The 16440-nt window shown below is 39.6% G+C and overlaps 1 protein-coding gene across 2 annotated transcripts in view; it reads left to right on the forward strand.

Annotated features, from left to right (window-relative positions):
- Nucleotides 1-7788, forward strand: part of Pgm2l1 (phosphoglucomutase 2 like 1) — a 56389-nt gene extending 48601 nt beyond the window's left edge. For both annotated transcript variants that reach the window (XM_074082994.1, XM_074082992.1), the window contains one exon: nucleotides 1788-7788. In XM_074082994.1, the coding sequence (XP_073939095.1) occupies nucleotides 1788-1890 (103 nt within the window). In that variant the 3' untranslated portion in view covers nucleotides 1891-7788. The remainder of the gene's footprint in view (nucleotides 1-1787) is intronic.
- Nucleotides 7789-16440: the final 8652 nt, after the last annotated feature.

Below are 16440 nucleotides of genomic sequence, written 5' to 3' on the forward strand. Positions count from 1 at the left end.
TTGACTGGCCCCATTACTGAAAGAAAAAGAGAGACCAGTCAGTTATAACCTTCCAAGGCGCACCCCCAATGACCTAGTTCTTCCAGCTAGGCCCCACCTCCTAAAGTTTCCACCACCTCCCAAAATAGTGCCACCAGCTAGGGACCAAGCATTCAACACAGGAGTCTGTGGGGAACGTTTAAATTCACTCCATAACATAAATGAAATACAGTCCTCTGTGACTGAAGAGCATGCTTTCTATGTTCATCCATAATTTTTAAAAATTATTTTTGACCCCAAAATATTCCATTGGATGGGTATATCATGTTTTTAATTAATCAGTCAGAGGACATTGAGGTTGTTTACACTTGGGGCTATTACGAATATTTGTGAGCACAGTTAGGGACATATGCTTTTCATTTCTCTTGGGTATTATCTGTAGAAGTGGAATTTCTGGGTCATGTTTAACTTCTTGAGGAATTACCAGACAATTTTCCAAAGGAGATTCATCATTTGGAAACTGAGTTTCAAAATTGTAGTGAATTTCTGTTCTTGGGAAAACTCTCTAGGCTTTAACTTTTATGTGATGAGCATAAAGAAATAATGAACAAATAACCTGTTTATTGCTAAAGATTTGCTTTCTGTGTCTAAAATGGTTTAACATAAAATGTACAGTTCATTTCCTTTTAAGCATATGAATTATAACTAATTTGTCACAAATTGTTAATCAATTTAATAAATATACTGAAAACTGTTAATCTTATTAAAAGTAGTACCTCCTATAATATTGACCAGTATATTTTTGAGAAGACGATATTTTTAAATTGTCTTCAGAGTCTAATAAGGGTACATTATTTTACATTTCCCAAGATCGTTACGTTAGGATTTTATTTCCATTCAGGGAGGGGAAGGAAGATTTCCCAATGTCAATCAGAGCAGAGTTAAACTTAACCAAATCAGGTAATGATATATTTGGTTAAAATGAAAGATAATTACTAAACATCTGATTTGTTATGTAGCTTGTAAAATGACTAGGAAGGCAGTTTAAAAGAAGCTTTCCTAGAAATGTTTTGGGTGACAGCAGCTCCTCAAAGGTGATTTTGAAGGGCTTATGTGAAAAGTGTGTAGTTACTTTTCAAAATATCTCATTATTTTTGTTCCTTTTCCTTGTTTTTGACAATACTGGAGTTTGAACTCAGGGCCTCATGCTTGCTAAGCATGTGCTCTGCCACTAGAGCCACTCCACCATCCCTTTTTTGTGTTGGGTAATTCCAAGATAGGGTCTTACAAACTATTTGCCTGGGCTGGCCTCAAACCATGATCCTCCTGATTTCTGCCTCACAAGTAGCTAGGATCATAAGCATGAGCCACGGGCGCCTACCCTAAAATATCTCACTCTTTTAACCATACTTCCTTCTGATACCTGAAGGATAGGTCATGTTATTCTATATAACACCTATATTCAGGAAGTATTTCAGAAAGTCATTTTACTATAATACCAGTATTAGTGTTCAAAGCTATTCTCCCTAACCTGGGAGAATTCTTTGGACTTACTATAAACTCATCTTTTGTCATGTGCCAAGGAACACCAATTAAAGCTGTTCAATTTCAGTTTATGATTAGTATTTTCTTTATGCATGATTTTTTGAGGGAGTCTCATTTTGCTTTAACTGAGTAAATTTTCTTTTTGCTCACCAATTACTTAATCATCCCATCAAGTATAGACCTCCTAAAAAGTAAAATTAATTTAAACAAATGTTAAGTCTATGAAAATAAAGAATTTCAAAACTCTTCCTCTTTTTCCTCAGTGACACTGCCTTACTGGAAGAAGAATTGAAGAATCTCATTGAAGCTCTGATAGAGAATTTTCTCGAGCCCAGTAAGAACGGACTGACTTGGCGGTCTGTGTAGGGTCACATTAGCGTGCTATGACTTTGCACCGGCATAAGGAACAGTGTCCAAGAACTCCATGCATTGAACCTATGTTAGAATTCTTTCTCTCTCTCTCTCTTCTGGCTAAGTATCTTTTTCCTTTTGTTCAGATGACTAAACAAATTGTGTAAATTTGAAATGAAAATGTCTGGAGGGATATGATTCATATCTTTTCATGAAACTCATTACGTTAAAAGTGGTACAGTGACATATCATTCTTCCTTCAACACAAACAACAATACAAAAATGAGTTTTCTTATTGAAGTGTGATTGAGTTTAGTTCCATGTCTTGTAATTGTATATTGCATGGTTTAAAAAAAAAGGCAAATAAATGTTATGTAATTATAGAGTTAGTTAAGGAAATTAATCCATAAAAGTAGAAAGAAAAGAATGTTCCTAGATCATTATGGAAAAGTGTCATTATTACATGATAGATACTGATTTACAAATTAGAAACGGCATGGTGGTACGTGCCTGTAATCCCAGCACTTGGAAACTGAGGCAGGAGGATCAAAAGTTCAAGGTCAGTCTGGGCTATATAGTGAGACCCTGTCTTAAAAAATAGAGTATTTGAAATAAAGTATTTAGCATTTGTAGTTTAGGACAAATGTTACAATAAGTGGTTTTACCACCTCTATTTTAGGTGTTCTTGGTGCAGTGAATATTTACTGTCTGTATTTAAGACTCTACATTTACTGAACAGAAAACAATAGTGGCAATACTCCTACTGGCTTTGTTTTGTCAAATTTCTCAGTGCCTTCTCAGGGTCTGTATTAACTGAAACAATGCTCCTGCAGTGAGTATAATTTTATCAGTCAATTTTCAGATAGTTAAGGAAAAATCTGTCAAACTATATAGGTGCTTCCTTATATCAAATGTATTTGTTGACTTTAAAAATCCCATGGTTATAGAAGATTTTAATAAAAAGCAGGCTTGATGTAAGTGTAATTAAGAGTCTTCATGTTAGAATGAAGTTATCAGTAAAGATACAAGGAAAAAAATCTGAACTGAGGAATGAACGCTGAATTTATTTGACAGTCTAACTTTTCAATTACATTTTTGTAAGTAAATTTATTCTTTTATCTGATGAAGTAAGCTGATTTTGCTAAGAAATAGAACATCAAGATTTTAAGTATTTTCTACAACCATATCACCCTGAATGTACTCAGTCTCAGAAGCTAAAGAGATTGGACCTGGTTAGTACTTACATGGGAGATTTTAAGTATTACAAAATGTTAAAGCTGCTGTTTAAAACTAAGGTCCAGTTTATTCTAACATCTTGCTGGCTTCTGTAGAATTTCTGATCACATGAGTGCTATTTATCTTTTCTTTAATGTGGAAAAAAGTATTTTTAGGAAAGTCACTTTTGGTTGATTCTTGAGTCTTCTGAAAAGAGAAGTGCCATTTCAGCTTCTTAAAGTGCATCTTATCCTGTATAGTGTGCAGAATGCACGTGGTGTGGTCAGGAGTTAACAGTAACAGAGCTTTGGGTGTAATCATTTAAACAAATTGCCTATAGGAGAGAGCACTGGTAGATGGTAATTTATTTCCTAAACATAAAAACATAAACTCTGAACTGATTAGAATGTTAATTAAATTATAGTTTGGTTTGTTGCAGCTATCAGTTAACATTTGTTGAGCTCATATAATCCAAACATAAATTTCAATTTGTTGTATTGCCACTATTGTTAATTTGTTCTTTCCTTCCTTTATTATAGCTGGATCTCATATGACTGACTATATTTGATAGTTAGCTAAATATAGACAACCATTTTTCCATGCTTGTTTTCGAAGCCTTTGCTCTGGAAAAGAAATGTATAGAAATTCTTGTTTTCTTTTTAAAAATATACAGAACATTTTTGTGTTATTGTCATTAGGAATGTAGATTATGATTTTGGAAGTGGCATCTATTCTGCAGAGTGGCGTGAACAAACTCATTCTATGAAAGACATATATTTGGTTGCAGTGTCTGTTTCAGTGACTGAAGAACAAAATGACGCTAAAGTGATAGGACAACCCATCAAAATCACCAAAGCCATGTCACAGTTGTCACTCTCTTATTAAGAGAACAGTTTTACTTGAGTGCTTTAATATAATGCAACATGTAAGCCATTTTAATCAGGGTGAGAAGTTATTGAAGTTCAGATTCTTATCTCAAAAATTTAAAGTCCAAAGTTAAAATTAATGAAAATTTTTAAAGGCTCCCAAAGTTTGTAGATTGAGGGAACTGTTTTGCTTCTTTCTAAGCTCTTGGGTCTGTCTGAACATAATTAACATGGACTTGACACAAAGGGACCCCACTTGCCTAACAGGAAAAATTCAGTGATAGCCCAAGAGGTAAGGGCGCTGGCTTATAGGTGTCAGTCTTGAGCACTACATTGTTCATCTCTTTCTTTTTTTGAACAACAGCTTGGAAATGAAGGCAGGCATTCTCCTTAAGCATGTAAGTCAAAACTGGTATTCTGTAGAGCTTTATGGAAAAGAATTAGGCTGAGAGTGTGGCACAGTGGTAGAATGCTTGCCTAGCATGTGCAAGGACCTGAGTTTAATCCCCATCATCACCAAAAATAAGATAGAAAGGAAGAAGTTAAAAAGGAAAAAGAAAAGAATTACTAGAACAAGATCAAAGCATAAATTGGAAGTAGAAATAAAGAAACAATATAAAGACCAGTAAAGTCAGCACAGGAAATGCTTCTTGTGAAAGACAAACCTAACACCATTTAAAATAGGAAATACACTGGGTGCAAGGTTGTTCATTTGTATTTGTTGTTATGATGAGCAGATAGTGAACCTGTTGCTTTCCTTCGTAATGATCACTAAAAAGAAGCCAAGTTTTAGGAGGCTAGAAAAAGTTTTCCTATTATAGGCTCAATTCCTGTTAGGATGTTGTGTCAAAATCATGTGAGAACTCAGGAGGAGATAGAGCAGAAATAAACAAGAATAAACTAATGATTGGAAACACGACCTCTGAGGAAAGGTTCAAGGAATTAAGATCATTTAACTCTGAAGAAGAAAAAGCTATTGAGGTCATTTACTAAGTCCTTAAATTACTAATCCAGGCTTTTGAAGGGCTCAAAGTAAGAAGTAGGAATGCCACACTGTTCTGTCTCTAGTGAGGACAGTCCAGAGGAAATAAGCATTTAAAAGAATAACAAGAAAAAGATGAGCACACACATATAATCCCAGCTCTCAGGAGGCTAAGGCCGAAGGGTTATTAGTTTGACACCAGTCTGGGCTGCACAGTGGGACACTGCCTCCCCCCCAAAAAAAGACATGAAATGTTTCAAAGTTAAAAACTTCTTGGGAGAAACTGTCATAAGAACTCCCATTTGAAATCTTTTACTTTTGAGTGAAAAAAATAGATATTAAGGGATATACTAAGTGGCTTTTTTAAAGTTCCTTTCTTCCAAGACATTTTTAAAAATTCAGGTTGGAACAAGAATGATGTTGTAAAGAGCACTAATAGTAACTTTTGGGTTTCACTCCATATCTAGAAGAATTTAGTTCACAAAATAATTTTTGTGTATTTTGAATAGTGGATGTTCAATGCAATGATTAAAAACCTGCTTAGATGTTATTTTTAATTTGACCTTGAAAATTAAGTGAGACTTGAACACAGTTGTGTTCATCTTAAAGAATGTATGACATTTCTGGACATTTGAGGTTCTACTTTAAATATAAATAATTAATATTTGGATACAGTAACTTCAGAAGAGAGGTTTTGAGGGTTTGGATACTTTGGAATACCTGCATGTAGGAAATAGATCTCCCATTTCTTAAGCCAGATTCTTCTGGAAATAATCAGCATAGATGTTAGCTGGAGTCTGATGGAGAAATTATTCTATGAAATGCTGCTATTAGTATTTTTTTCCAAATGTTTTCTATTGATATTTGTAATGCTTGAAAAATCCAAATTCTGCTTGGATACATTTAATTTTATTCCTTTATCGCTCTACCTCCTTCTTTCCCTAGGCACTCTTCCACATTTTGTTACTGTGAAAAGTTATTACCTTGTTACCTCACTGAAAAGAAATCTTACCTGTATTCATTCAGAAAGCTTTACTTATTCATACATAAACTATTCATTTGTGAACTTTTTGTTATTATTCTCAGAATATTTAAGACATTGTAAGAAGTAATTTTAAAGCATTTTCATAGTCTGTTTTTGGTCTGTCTGTTTACTACTGTATGTTAATTTATTACAGCCTTTTACAATTCATTTGTTTTCTGAGCTTACTCTAGAAATTGATGAGGAAAGTCACGGTAACCAAAATAGTCAATTAATCTAGCATTTTATATAGGGTTTCCTTGTACTTTGGGAAGTCAGAGCACATTTGAAGAAATCTTTTTTCTTTTGCCTCTCAGAGCATTTTACCATAAGCTATGGGGCGTCTGAATGGAGAGAAGAACCATTGGCTCATTGTCTGACTCTTCACCTTAGTTCCAGTGAGAACCCAAATTAGTGCTGACCATTGGTTATCTTCAAATACTCATTACACTATTACATTCACCAAGTCATCTTTCCCCTTTGCTAATTCAACACTATGTACTTTGAAAAGAGAACCTACAAAAATGAATTAAGTGACCAAGACAGGAACAAAATGACATATCTAGAATTTGCTTCTCAGATTTTTCCACCAACAAACCCTAAAGCACAGAAGTATGAAGGAAGGGGAAACGGGGAGGAGAGCAAAATCAGAAGTTTACCACTAATAAGAAATTTCAAGTTCTAGCTTTAAAATTGTAAGCGAATTTTGCATTATCCATAGTAAAACTGTTTTAATGTAAAAATGATATCCTAATTGTCACTGAAACTGGTCTGCCAGGAAGGAGCACCATGTCTATCATATGGCCTCTCAGTTTTCTGCCCCCAGCACCTTCACACTTAATTGCTGTATACACACATTATCATTAGTGTGGGCGATGTGAACATAGGACATATCTAGGATATTCCCTGCCCTTTTGAAACTAAAGTATTAATACCAAATTAAACTGACCTGAAACAGTTATGTTATGTTGAACTTTATAATATAGGCTGAGTTGTTGGTTGGTTTGTTTTTCTTAATTCACTGGCATTCCTGTACAAAGAAGGACACCTACCTTTCCGCTCCCTGCGAGCTGGGATCATGGTTTATTATTTTTGTTATTTATACCATCTAACTAGTACCTATTATAGAGTGCTTACTTGGTCATAATAAGAATTAAGGGACTTTATTTCAAAGAAGCAAATAGTTTATAAAACAAAAAATTAATTCTTAAATTCAGTTTTGAAATGACTCCCATTGCTGAAATTTATTAGAAGTTATGTTAAATAGCTTACCCATACTTAAATACTCAGTTTCTCTGGAAAGAGCAGAGCATCTTTCTGCATGGAAATTGAGTATAATGCTTAGTATTTTACATGAAAAGCAAGATGGTAGCCAAGAAGATGGAGAAAGTGTCTATGTAGGCTGAATGCCATTTTGAATCTACTAGCACGACCTTCCAAGTGAGTTGCAATTAATTTGATAGGATTTGCTGTATTTTTGTCCAGTATTATGTCATTATGTCAGGAGCCCCTCAGGCAAGAGTCTGCATGTGTATGTGGTGAGACCTTATTACAGGCTATAATGAGTTCTTGCCATACATTACTGAATATGCCAGGTAAATTTATATACAGTTAAGAATGAATTATTTTTCTGACTATGTAGTAGTAGTTCAAAGTTGCGTCTTTGTTTTAATAGTTTCTGTCAACGTCTTATTTTTCCCTATAAAAATACCAGGGTGTATTATACGTACTGCCTGTGAGAATTTGCACTTTATGTATTTGTGTGTGGATTTCTTGTAGTTTTAGCCAAATGAAGTATTATCAGTAATAAACAGATCTCTTTCTAGGAATGAGTTTCCATGTAATTTTTATTATCTTAAATACTGTGTAGTTCATAAATTTGCTATCAAAACTGAAATGACTAAAAACATATGCTGGCTTAGCACCCAGTATAATTATTTTTTGACAGACTCATCAGAAGTTCCAGAAGTAAGAGCTAATATTAAAGTTCTTTCAGTCATTTTTTCCTTTTTCTCTCCTTCAGTTGACCTAATTTGTTTGCCCATGTTAGCACCCAGCTACCATAATAAGAAAAGTTAAAGGGTTGGAAATCCCTCTAAGTAGCTGTCATTGAGTGATGTAATAGCGATGGTGCAGTGAGTTTCCAAGGGCTGTTAGGGCCACAGTTCTGGTCTCCATCGCCTGCCCCTCCCCTGCTCAGGCTCAAAGGGGGAAGAGCAGTGAAAATGCTTTCTACAGGGTACTTCTTTCACCTTCTAAACTGAATATTCTGAAAGCCATTCTTACCCATCCTTCACCTCTTTCCTTATCTTACTGCTCTTTGGAGTATTCAAACAAGTAAACAAACATTTAGGTAGAAGTGGCAGCTCTTTTTGTAAGTGTAGCTTCTTCACTACTTTGCCACTGCCTAGACCAGTGCATGACATATAGTAAAGTGCTCCCCAAATATTTGTTGAATAAATGAGCACATCGCATGTTTCTTCTTGCAGAAGAAACACCTTAAATCCTTGATTCACAGGTGCACAGAGTTGCACACTATGAGAAATAGGCAGTAGTGGTTCCTCCTGCTTTAGAGACTGCTTGCCGCTGCGTGACCATCTGTACCTCCAATACAGACCCTGCTGAACTCCCAAGCTCAGTGTCTTCCTTTTTCCTCAGTGGCCTGTGTCTTCCTGGTTTGAAACCTCCAAGTCATCTTCTGTTCCTCCTACACTGAATATGTGCTACTTGCTAAGCCCATCAGCAGTCTATGAAAGTAAGGATAAGACCATTGATTTGAAACCCACCTGAACAGAAACCAAAAAGGTAATTGCAGGCTCACACCTTAATCCTAGCTACTCAGGAGGCAGAGATCAGGGAGGACTGTGGTTTGAAGCCAGCCCCAGGCAAATAATTTGAGACCCTCTCTTGAAAATACCCAGTTCAAAAAAGGGTTGGGGGAATGGCTCAGGTGGTAGAGCGCCTGACTAGCAAGCATGAAGCTCTGAGTTCAAACCCCTATGATGCTATTGCTCTTGGTGTTGAGCTGCAGAGAGCCCTGTGGAGCCTGGACTTCTCTCAGTAGGTGATGAAGGCTGCTGAGGGATGACAGGGAGGGTGGGTAAGGAGAATGCCATAAAATCTACACTGGAAAGAACTGTGAATGCAATCTTAGCTAACTCTCGTTGTTTTCCACAGTATGACTACCAAATGAGGATGTGTACTCTCCCATGACAACTTGCCAAGACAAGTTGGTTCTCTCTTAAAGAAAGGTCAATAGACAGTCCTTTCTTAGGTTCAACTGAAATCTTCCTCCTATAGCTTTGGCCGCACTTGGAAACTCAGTGCTATTTCCATTTCCTTTCCACTCAGTCTTTTCTCCGTCGTCTAAATATGCACAATTCAGCAGCTATTCCTTATAAGACCAGTGTGGGTACCTTTACCTTCTTGATCACCCTATGGAGAGTTTGTTTTTAAAGCTGTACAGAAATTAATATACCCTAGAATTGGTGGGACCAGCCCAGAGTAGAAAAAGGGTCTGCTATCTGGCATGGGGTACAGCACAACAGTCATGAAAGGAGGACTCAGCCTACAACACAACACTTAACTCTTCCTCACTTTGCCAACTCTTCCTCTTGCCCCTTAACCTGAGTCCTTCCCAAAACCCTGCCTGTTGCCTCAACCAAGATAAACAGGGCCCCACATCTATTTCCATAGTTCCCTTTGGCACCTCTGTAAATTATCTGTGGCTCCCTGAGGGTTTGAATTGACTGACTCAGTGCAGTATCCCAAGTGTCCAGAGCTGAGCCAAAGCATATAATGAGCCCTTAGCAGATGATAAGTAAAAAATAAAAAGGTTGAACTGAAGTAGAATTTGAATGAAGTTGTGTTTTCGGTTGGGGGTGGTAGGTTGATTTTCTGTTGTTTTTTCATTTCCAGTGCTGGAGCCTTCTACATATTAGGCAAGTGCTCTACCACTAAGCCACACCCCAGTCCCTGAGCTGAGTTTTTAAAAACAAGTAGTTGGTGGGTAAAGTATTGTAGAGAAACACATGTATGCAAATAAAGCCCAGTGGAGGTAATAAGTGTCTGAGTGTGGAGTGGAAAGCAGGAGGCCCTGACATTTGCTGTTCAGCTTCCAGCCCATGTTCTGATAACCTGAGTCCACATGGAGAATCTGCAGATGAGACTGACTCCCTGTGGCAGGGAGTTAGAACAGAAAAAAAGGTACAATTGGATCTGAGGAGCTTTTTTCCAGTTGTCTGCTCTTCCCACACATGAATGCTTCCCCATGGTGGGAAAGGAGCTGAGAATCTGGGTAGAAACCCAAATTAAATCCCAACATTTCTCTCTACAGTTGGGTCAGGCTGGATCCACTTGAGTCCACATAGTGGATTCCTGATGAACCCAAGCCACTTTCTTCCCACTTGACTGCTTCCTCCCCAACTCCAGGGAGGAGGTCTCCAAAAGGGAGGAGACCTTGGCCTTGGCCATTGGGTACCGAGTTTGTGATGTTGTCACAAAAAAGCTGAGGGCTGCAAAAACTCAGCCTCCCTTCACACTGGGGGAAGTGTTAGGCACACGCTATAGGAGAGGAAATCCAGATCCCCAAGCTGCCTGAAGTGATCTAGGAGCAGAGAGAAATAACCAACCAAGAAAGTCCCAGAAGGCCCCAGGCTTGTCTTCCATTCAAATGCTCCTTTGTTGCTAAGAAGCAAACCTACCCCATCCCCACTGGCACCAGCCTGCCCATTGTTTCCCTCAGAGGCCATCCTAAGCCAACAGCTGAGGCTACCTCTGTCTTACAGGAAAGGCATCCTGAAAGTTCCACTGCACTGGGAATGTCACATAGTCAAAGTCTCCACAGCAAAACCTTCTAGAACAGAGCCTGGGGTCGGATGTCATAGGCAGACCCATGAAAGGCCCAAGGGAGGGCACTGAAAGTCCCAGTGACATTTGAGCAAAGTGGCAGTCTTGGATTTGTTCCAGAGATAAGAAAACACAAAATATCCCACAAGAAAATACAGATGAGTTGCTTAAGTAGATGGTTCTTTGGGTAGAGAGAAATGGAAGTGTCTGAGTTGGAAACGGCCCAGCTGAGTCCTTTCTTCAAACAGGAATGGCCCGTTCAGTACCCTTGCAGCTTTGACTCCTATCTGGCCAAGTGACTCTCTGTCTCTCACTGACCCAACTCCCACCCCTCCCCCTCCTGTCAGGTATTACTTTCCACTGTGCTGAGAAAGAGGAAGGAAAATTCCCCAGCACTATCCTCATTCATATGTTGTTATCTCTAGGACCCTCTTTCAACAGGTCATCTTCTGCACCGTAATTTCCTGTAGCTGAAGAACAAAGTTCAAACTCTTCTGATGCTTTTCACTACAAAGGAATTTTTAAGAGTAGAAAGGGCTTTCTAGCCTCTTGTTTTTGCAAATAATGAAATTGAGGCCCAACGGGAAGTATCCTGCTCAACACTACAGTAAGATAGTGGTAGGGCTAGCCCAAGAACCAGGCTTCCCGATTCCAAATTAGTGCTCTTTCCACAACACTACTCTGATTTCATCAACATCATTTGTCTTTTGTGTGTACAAGTCACCCCAAACCTCAGTGGCTTAAGACATCAGCAATTATGTCCATACTTCTCATGGTTTCTGCCCATTAGAAATTTGGGGAAGGCTCAGTTGAGCAGTTCAGTTTCTGGGCCTTTCATAAGATAGCAATCAGAGTGACTGGAGCTGAAACTGTATGAGGTGGGGTAAATGACCAAAGCCACTAGAGCCAAGCCAGGCATCTTGTACCTGAGTCTCTGAGACTTGTCATGTTATCTCTCCATGTGAGTTACTTTGGACTTCCTCAGCATGATGGCTGTCAAACTAATCACAGAGTAGCTTAAGGCTTCAAGATGAAGGATTCCAGCAAGCAAAGTAGAAGGTATATCCTCAAAGGAATGGGCTCATCTCAGAAGTCACCTAGTTTCACTTCCGTCATAGTAATGAGCTTGCCCAGCTTCTGGGGGAAGGAACACAGATCCTCCATCTCAATGACAGAATGTTTTTTTGGTTGTTTGTTTTTTGGTTTAATTTAATTTAATTTAATTTATTTATTTTTTATTCATATGTGCATACAATGTTTGGGTCATTTCTCCCCCTGCCTCCACCCCCTCCCTTACCCCCCACCCCGCCCCCTCCCTCTCCCCCTCACCCCCCTCGGTACCAGGCAGAAACTATTTTGCCCTTATCTCTAATTATGTTAAAGAGAGAGTATAAGCAATAATAGAAAGGAACGGGGGTTTTGCTGGTTGAGATAAGGATAGCTATACAGGGAGTTGACTCACATTGATTTCCTGTGCATGTGTGTTGCCTTCTAGGTTAATTCTTCTCGAACTAGCCTTTTCTCTGGTTCCTGGTCCCCTTCTCCTATTGGCCTCAGTTGCTTTTAAGGTATCTCAATGGCAGAATGTTTAAGGCTTCAGAATGTAATGGGCACATGTGGAACAAGAGACATCGTTGCACATATTGTGTAAAAATACTCCCTGCTACACCAATCTTATCTACCTATTCACTCACATGGCCTTTCAGACAAGCCTTCTGCTTCCTTGCTTTAACACACAGTTCAGCTGCCATTAGCTCCCTACCCTAGCTGCCCTTCTCTCTTCTCCAGCGCCTTCAGGCCCCAGTTGGAGTCCCACCTCCTTCTTAAAGTTTCCCTAAAGACTCCTATGAGCACCACAAGCGGTTTCACCTCACTCAGAGCATACAGACACCTGCACATTTAATAGATCGAATTGCTGCTCCACAATCAGTGACCAATGGGTAGATTTCCACGTCTGGTCCCTAATGTGTGGCCAGGTACAACATGGAATTCTATTGGAATTCTATTGAATGTTCTCATTCTTCCAGGGTCACAGAGCCTCAGGGTGACATGGATTCTGTCCATAAAGGACAGGGCAGAGCTGCGTTCACAGTGCAGTGTCTCTTAGGTGGGCATATGAGCAGATGGGGCTCTGAGCACAAGGCTCTGGCAATCACATAAGCAGTAGCAATAAAATGTATGCCAGAACCCTTTGGCTGAGAATCAGGACACCAGGATCCCTGTACTGGCTCTCTCACTAATTTGATGCATGCATGATCAGAGACAAATTTCTTAATCTTTCGGTGGGCCTCAGTTTCCCTAGCTCTGCAGTATAGAGCCCACATCTTGCCCTTTCTATTTCTGTGATAAGTAGATAGGGAGATGGGAAGAAGTTTCTGAGATTAGAAAGTGGTTTTTTTTCATATTATCATATTGTTGTACTGAGGGTACATTGTGACATTTACAAAAGTTCTTATAAATATATCATGGTTGAATTCAAAAAAAAAAAAGAATTTTAGGACACATCAAGGTAGAGACCAAGAAAGTTTATTAGTAAAGCAAAGCAAAGGAAAGATAGAAGCATAATACACAACCCAGACATGGGGACGGACACATCTGATAACAGGTGCAATGAGTGTTTTAACTTCAAGGACATTTATAGTGAAAAAGTAGGTTGGGGGTTTGGCTTGAATTTACCTTAGGGAAAATGCTTCTCTTTGTTCTGACAACTGGTATAATTGTTGCTTTTGCTGCTACACTGTCTCATTAATTGGGCCCAAAGATTTCAAGGTTGGCCCGCTCATTAAATTTGGATCACTACACCATAGATTTTGAACATCCCTTTAAACAGAGGATGAGTCCTTCCAGATGCTCCCTCCAAGACAGGTGTCCATACTTGTGCTAAATATTTGTCTTTGTTAGACACTTTTTGTGCTCAGAGGAGTCATTTTCCTCAAGAGTTTTTCCCCCTGAGATTACTATCTTTAAGATATCTTTGCTCAGTTCTGAGAGTGCAGTAATTATTTTGGGCAAGTGGGCAAGGTCAGAGGGAGAGAGCTCCCCTCACCCCCTTTTTTTCTTTTTTACTAAATGTTGTAACTTGTAGAGGGAGTGTGAAATTTAAAGCAAAGAAAACACTGCCTACATGCTTTTAATCAAGCCATTTTAAAAGTGTTTATCTCTGTATTCTTTGCTACCGTTTCCCGTGCCTCATTTCCCTTGATCTGTCCTGCTTACAATTCATTCAATGAATCTTAGTCTTCCTGCCAGTTGGGGCCCTCCCTACTTCTGTACAGGACACTGTGGCCCAGAGGTCACAGAGGAACAGTGGCAAATCTGGGGCTGATGCCTTCCTCCCTCCTCCAAAAAAAATACTAACCTACTAGGAGCAGTACAGTGAATAAAAAGTTAACATGTAATCCACATCTTCAACAAGACAAAAACACAAGTGTAACAGAAGTGCGCTAATGGAGTTAACTATAAGTATAAAGTGCAGGAGGACAGAAGAACAGGAACTAGAGGGGATTCATTCAGTAGAGCAGATGTTTGGAAGGCAGAGAGATGGGGAGGTGTGGCAGAGTCAGGAGAGAGCATAAAGAAAGCAGGACACAGCATTCTGAGGAGACTGGAGAACAGGTTTCCAGTCTCAACTAATGGCATTTCTAATTGTACACACTCTTTCTGGGTGAAATTCCAAATTATAACTATCACTCTGAGGCTAACGACCACCAGATCTATATCTTTTAGGCCATTCTTCTTTTCCAAGCTTCAACCCACACATCCACGGCTCACAAGTCAAGCCTACCTGGATATCCCATGGGCATGTCAAACCTCAGCTATCCAGACCTAAGCTTCTTGTCTTTCTCACCACCGATGCCCACCCCACACAATTGTGTGTTGTCACAATAAGTCATCGTTCACTATTTCTTCTCTCTTCTTTCCCTGCCCCCATGCTGAGCTTAGCACCTGGTATTGCCAATTTTGCTTCTTAAGTAGGTGAAACAAAAGAATGGATGGAGGTAAAGATTCTTTGATTGGAACAATAGAATATATGATTACTAAGTAATGGAAGCTTGAGTTTTGAAAGGTGCTGTTCAGATGGATCTAGTTCTGACTGGATTAGTACCACCTAGAAGCAATTCCTGGCTGGGCCTCTGGGATGGCAGCAAGGATTCTGGGACCTGATTGGCTAGTCGATATACCTTTGGTGGTGTCTTAATGACGCAGGAGAAAACTGGGGATGCTGAGGCGTCATTCCTCAGTTTGTCATTTCCAGAGTTGCAATTATCTGATTTGCCCACTGTGCCTCGCCCACTACTTCAACCCAGCCAGGACTTGAGGTACAGCTGTAGTTGTGAAGTGAATTCAGTTATTGTGGAGTTTTATTGTAGATTGCATATAAAACCCACCCCCTTTTCTTTCTTTACCCTGTAGTGGTTAAGAACACAGGTTGTGATGTCAGAGCCTAGGTTCAAATCCTGCCTCCTCCCCAACACACACCAATTACTACCTATAAGACTCTGAGCAATGTGATAGCCAGCCTTCAAGATGGCCCCCAAAGATTCCTACAAGGAAGAAGTAGTAGCATGCCACTACCAAGATGAGGTTATAGTTGCTTTTCTCTGATCATTTGCTCTGGATGAAGCCAGCAACTCTGTGGAGAGCCTCATAAGGCCTCTTATCAAAAGCCATTGTGTGCACCTGGAAGCCCTGGGTGTTTCTGGATTAGGAATATGGGTGCAGCTTAGCTGGTGGTTCTTGCTCAGGATCTCTTATGATTGCAGTCAGATGTCAGTGTTAGACTGAAGAGAAGCACGAAAGGAAAGTCAGGAGGCAGCTCAACAGCACAGGTTTTACTGGGAAAGAGAGCCTGCTGAGGGCGTTTCCAGTAAGAGAGCTAGAGCCCACTGCCATGTACAGGCTTTGGGGAGTAATAGAGGAAGCTGGTGGAAAAGTACTGGAAAGGTCACTGGGTAGGAACATTTTCTTGTGAGTCACTGAGGAATGCTATTGCTAGGCAACTAAAGAAGGTAAGTTGTGGTTTGATCACTCATCTGCTCAACTGTCCTTGGTGCCCACCCAGAGGTAAAGGTTAGCAACTGTCCCTTTGTCAGTGTTCGGGTTCGGGTGGGGAGTTTCCAATAAGCCACTTGCTATGAGGAGGGGGATCTAGTCCTAACATGGCTGACCTTACTATTCACCCTAACAGTTATCAGGGGCTATAATCATCTGAAGGTGTGATTGGGGCTGGAGGATCAGCTCCCAAACATCTCACATACATTACTGTGGCAAGAGCCTCAGTTCCTCAGCCCATGGGCCTCTCCTTAGCTTATAGAGAAGCAGGCTTCCTCCAGAGTGAGTGACCCAAAGAAGCAAGGCACAAGCCATAGTGTCTTTTATGACCTTGACTTGAAAGTCACACACTCCCACACTACTGTGTGAGAGACTATATGTAGAGTGTGAACACCAGGAGGTGAGGGTCACTGGGGCCATTGTGTAGACTGGTCACCACAGAGATATGGACTAAATCATCAAGTTATAAACATGTTATATTAGAGATACCCAAGAGATATCCAAGTGCAGATGTCAAGTAGGCAATGAAAAGATGAAACTAGAGCTTGGAAGAGAAGCCTGAACTAGAGATATAAAGTTGG

Source organism: Castor canadensis, chromosome 1 (assembly GCF_047511655.1).
Source record: "Castor canadensis chromosome 1, mCasCan1.hap1v2, whole genome shotgun sequence".
NCBI lineage: Eukaryota > Metazoa > Chordata > Mammalia > Rodentia > Castoridae > Castor > Castor canadensis.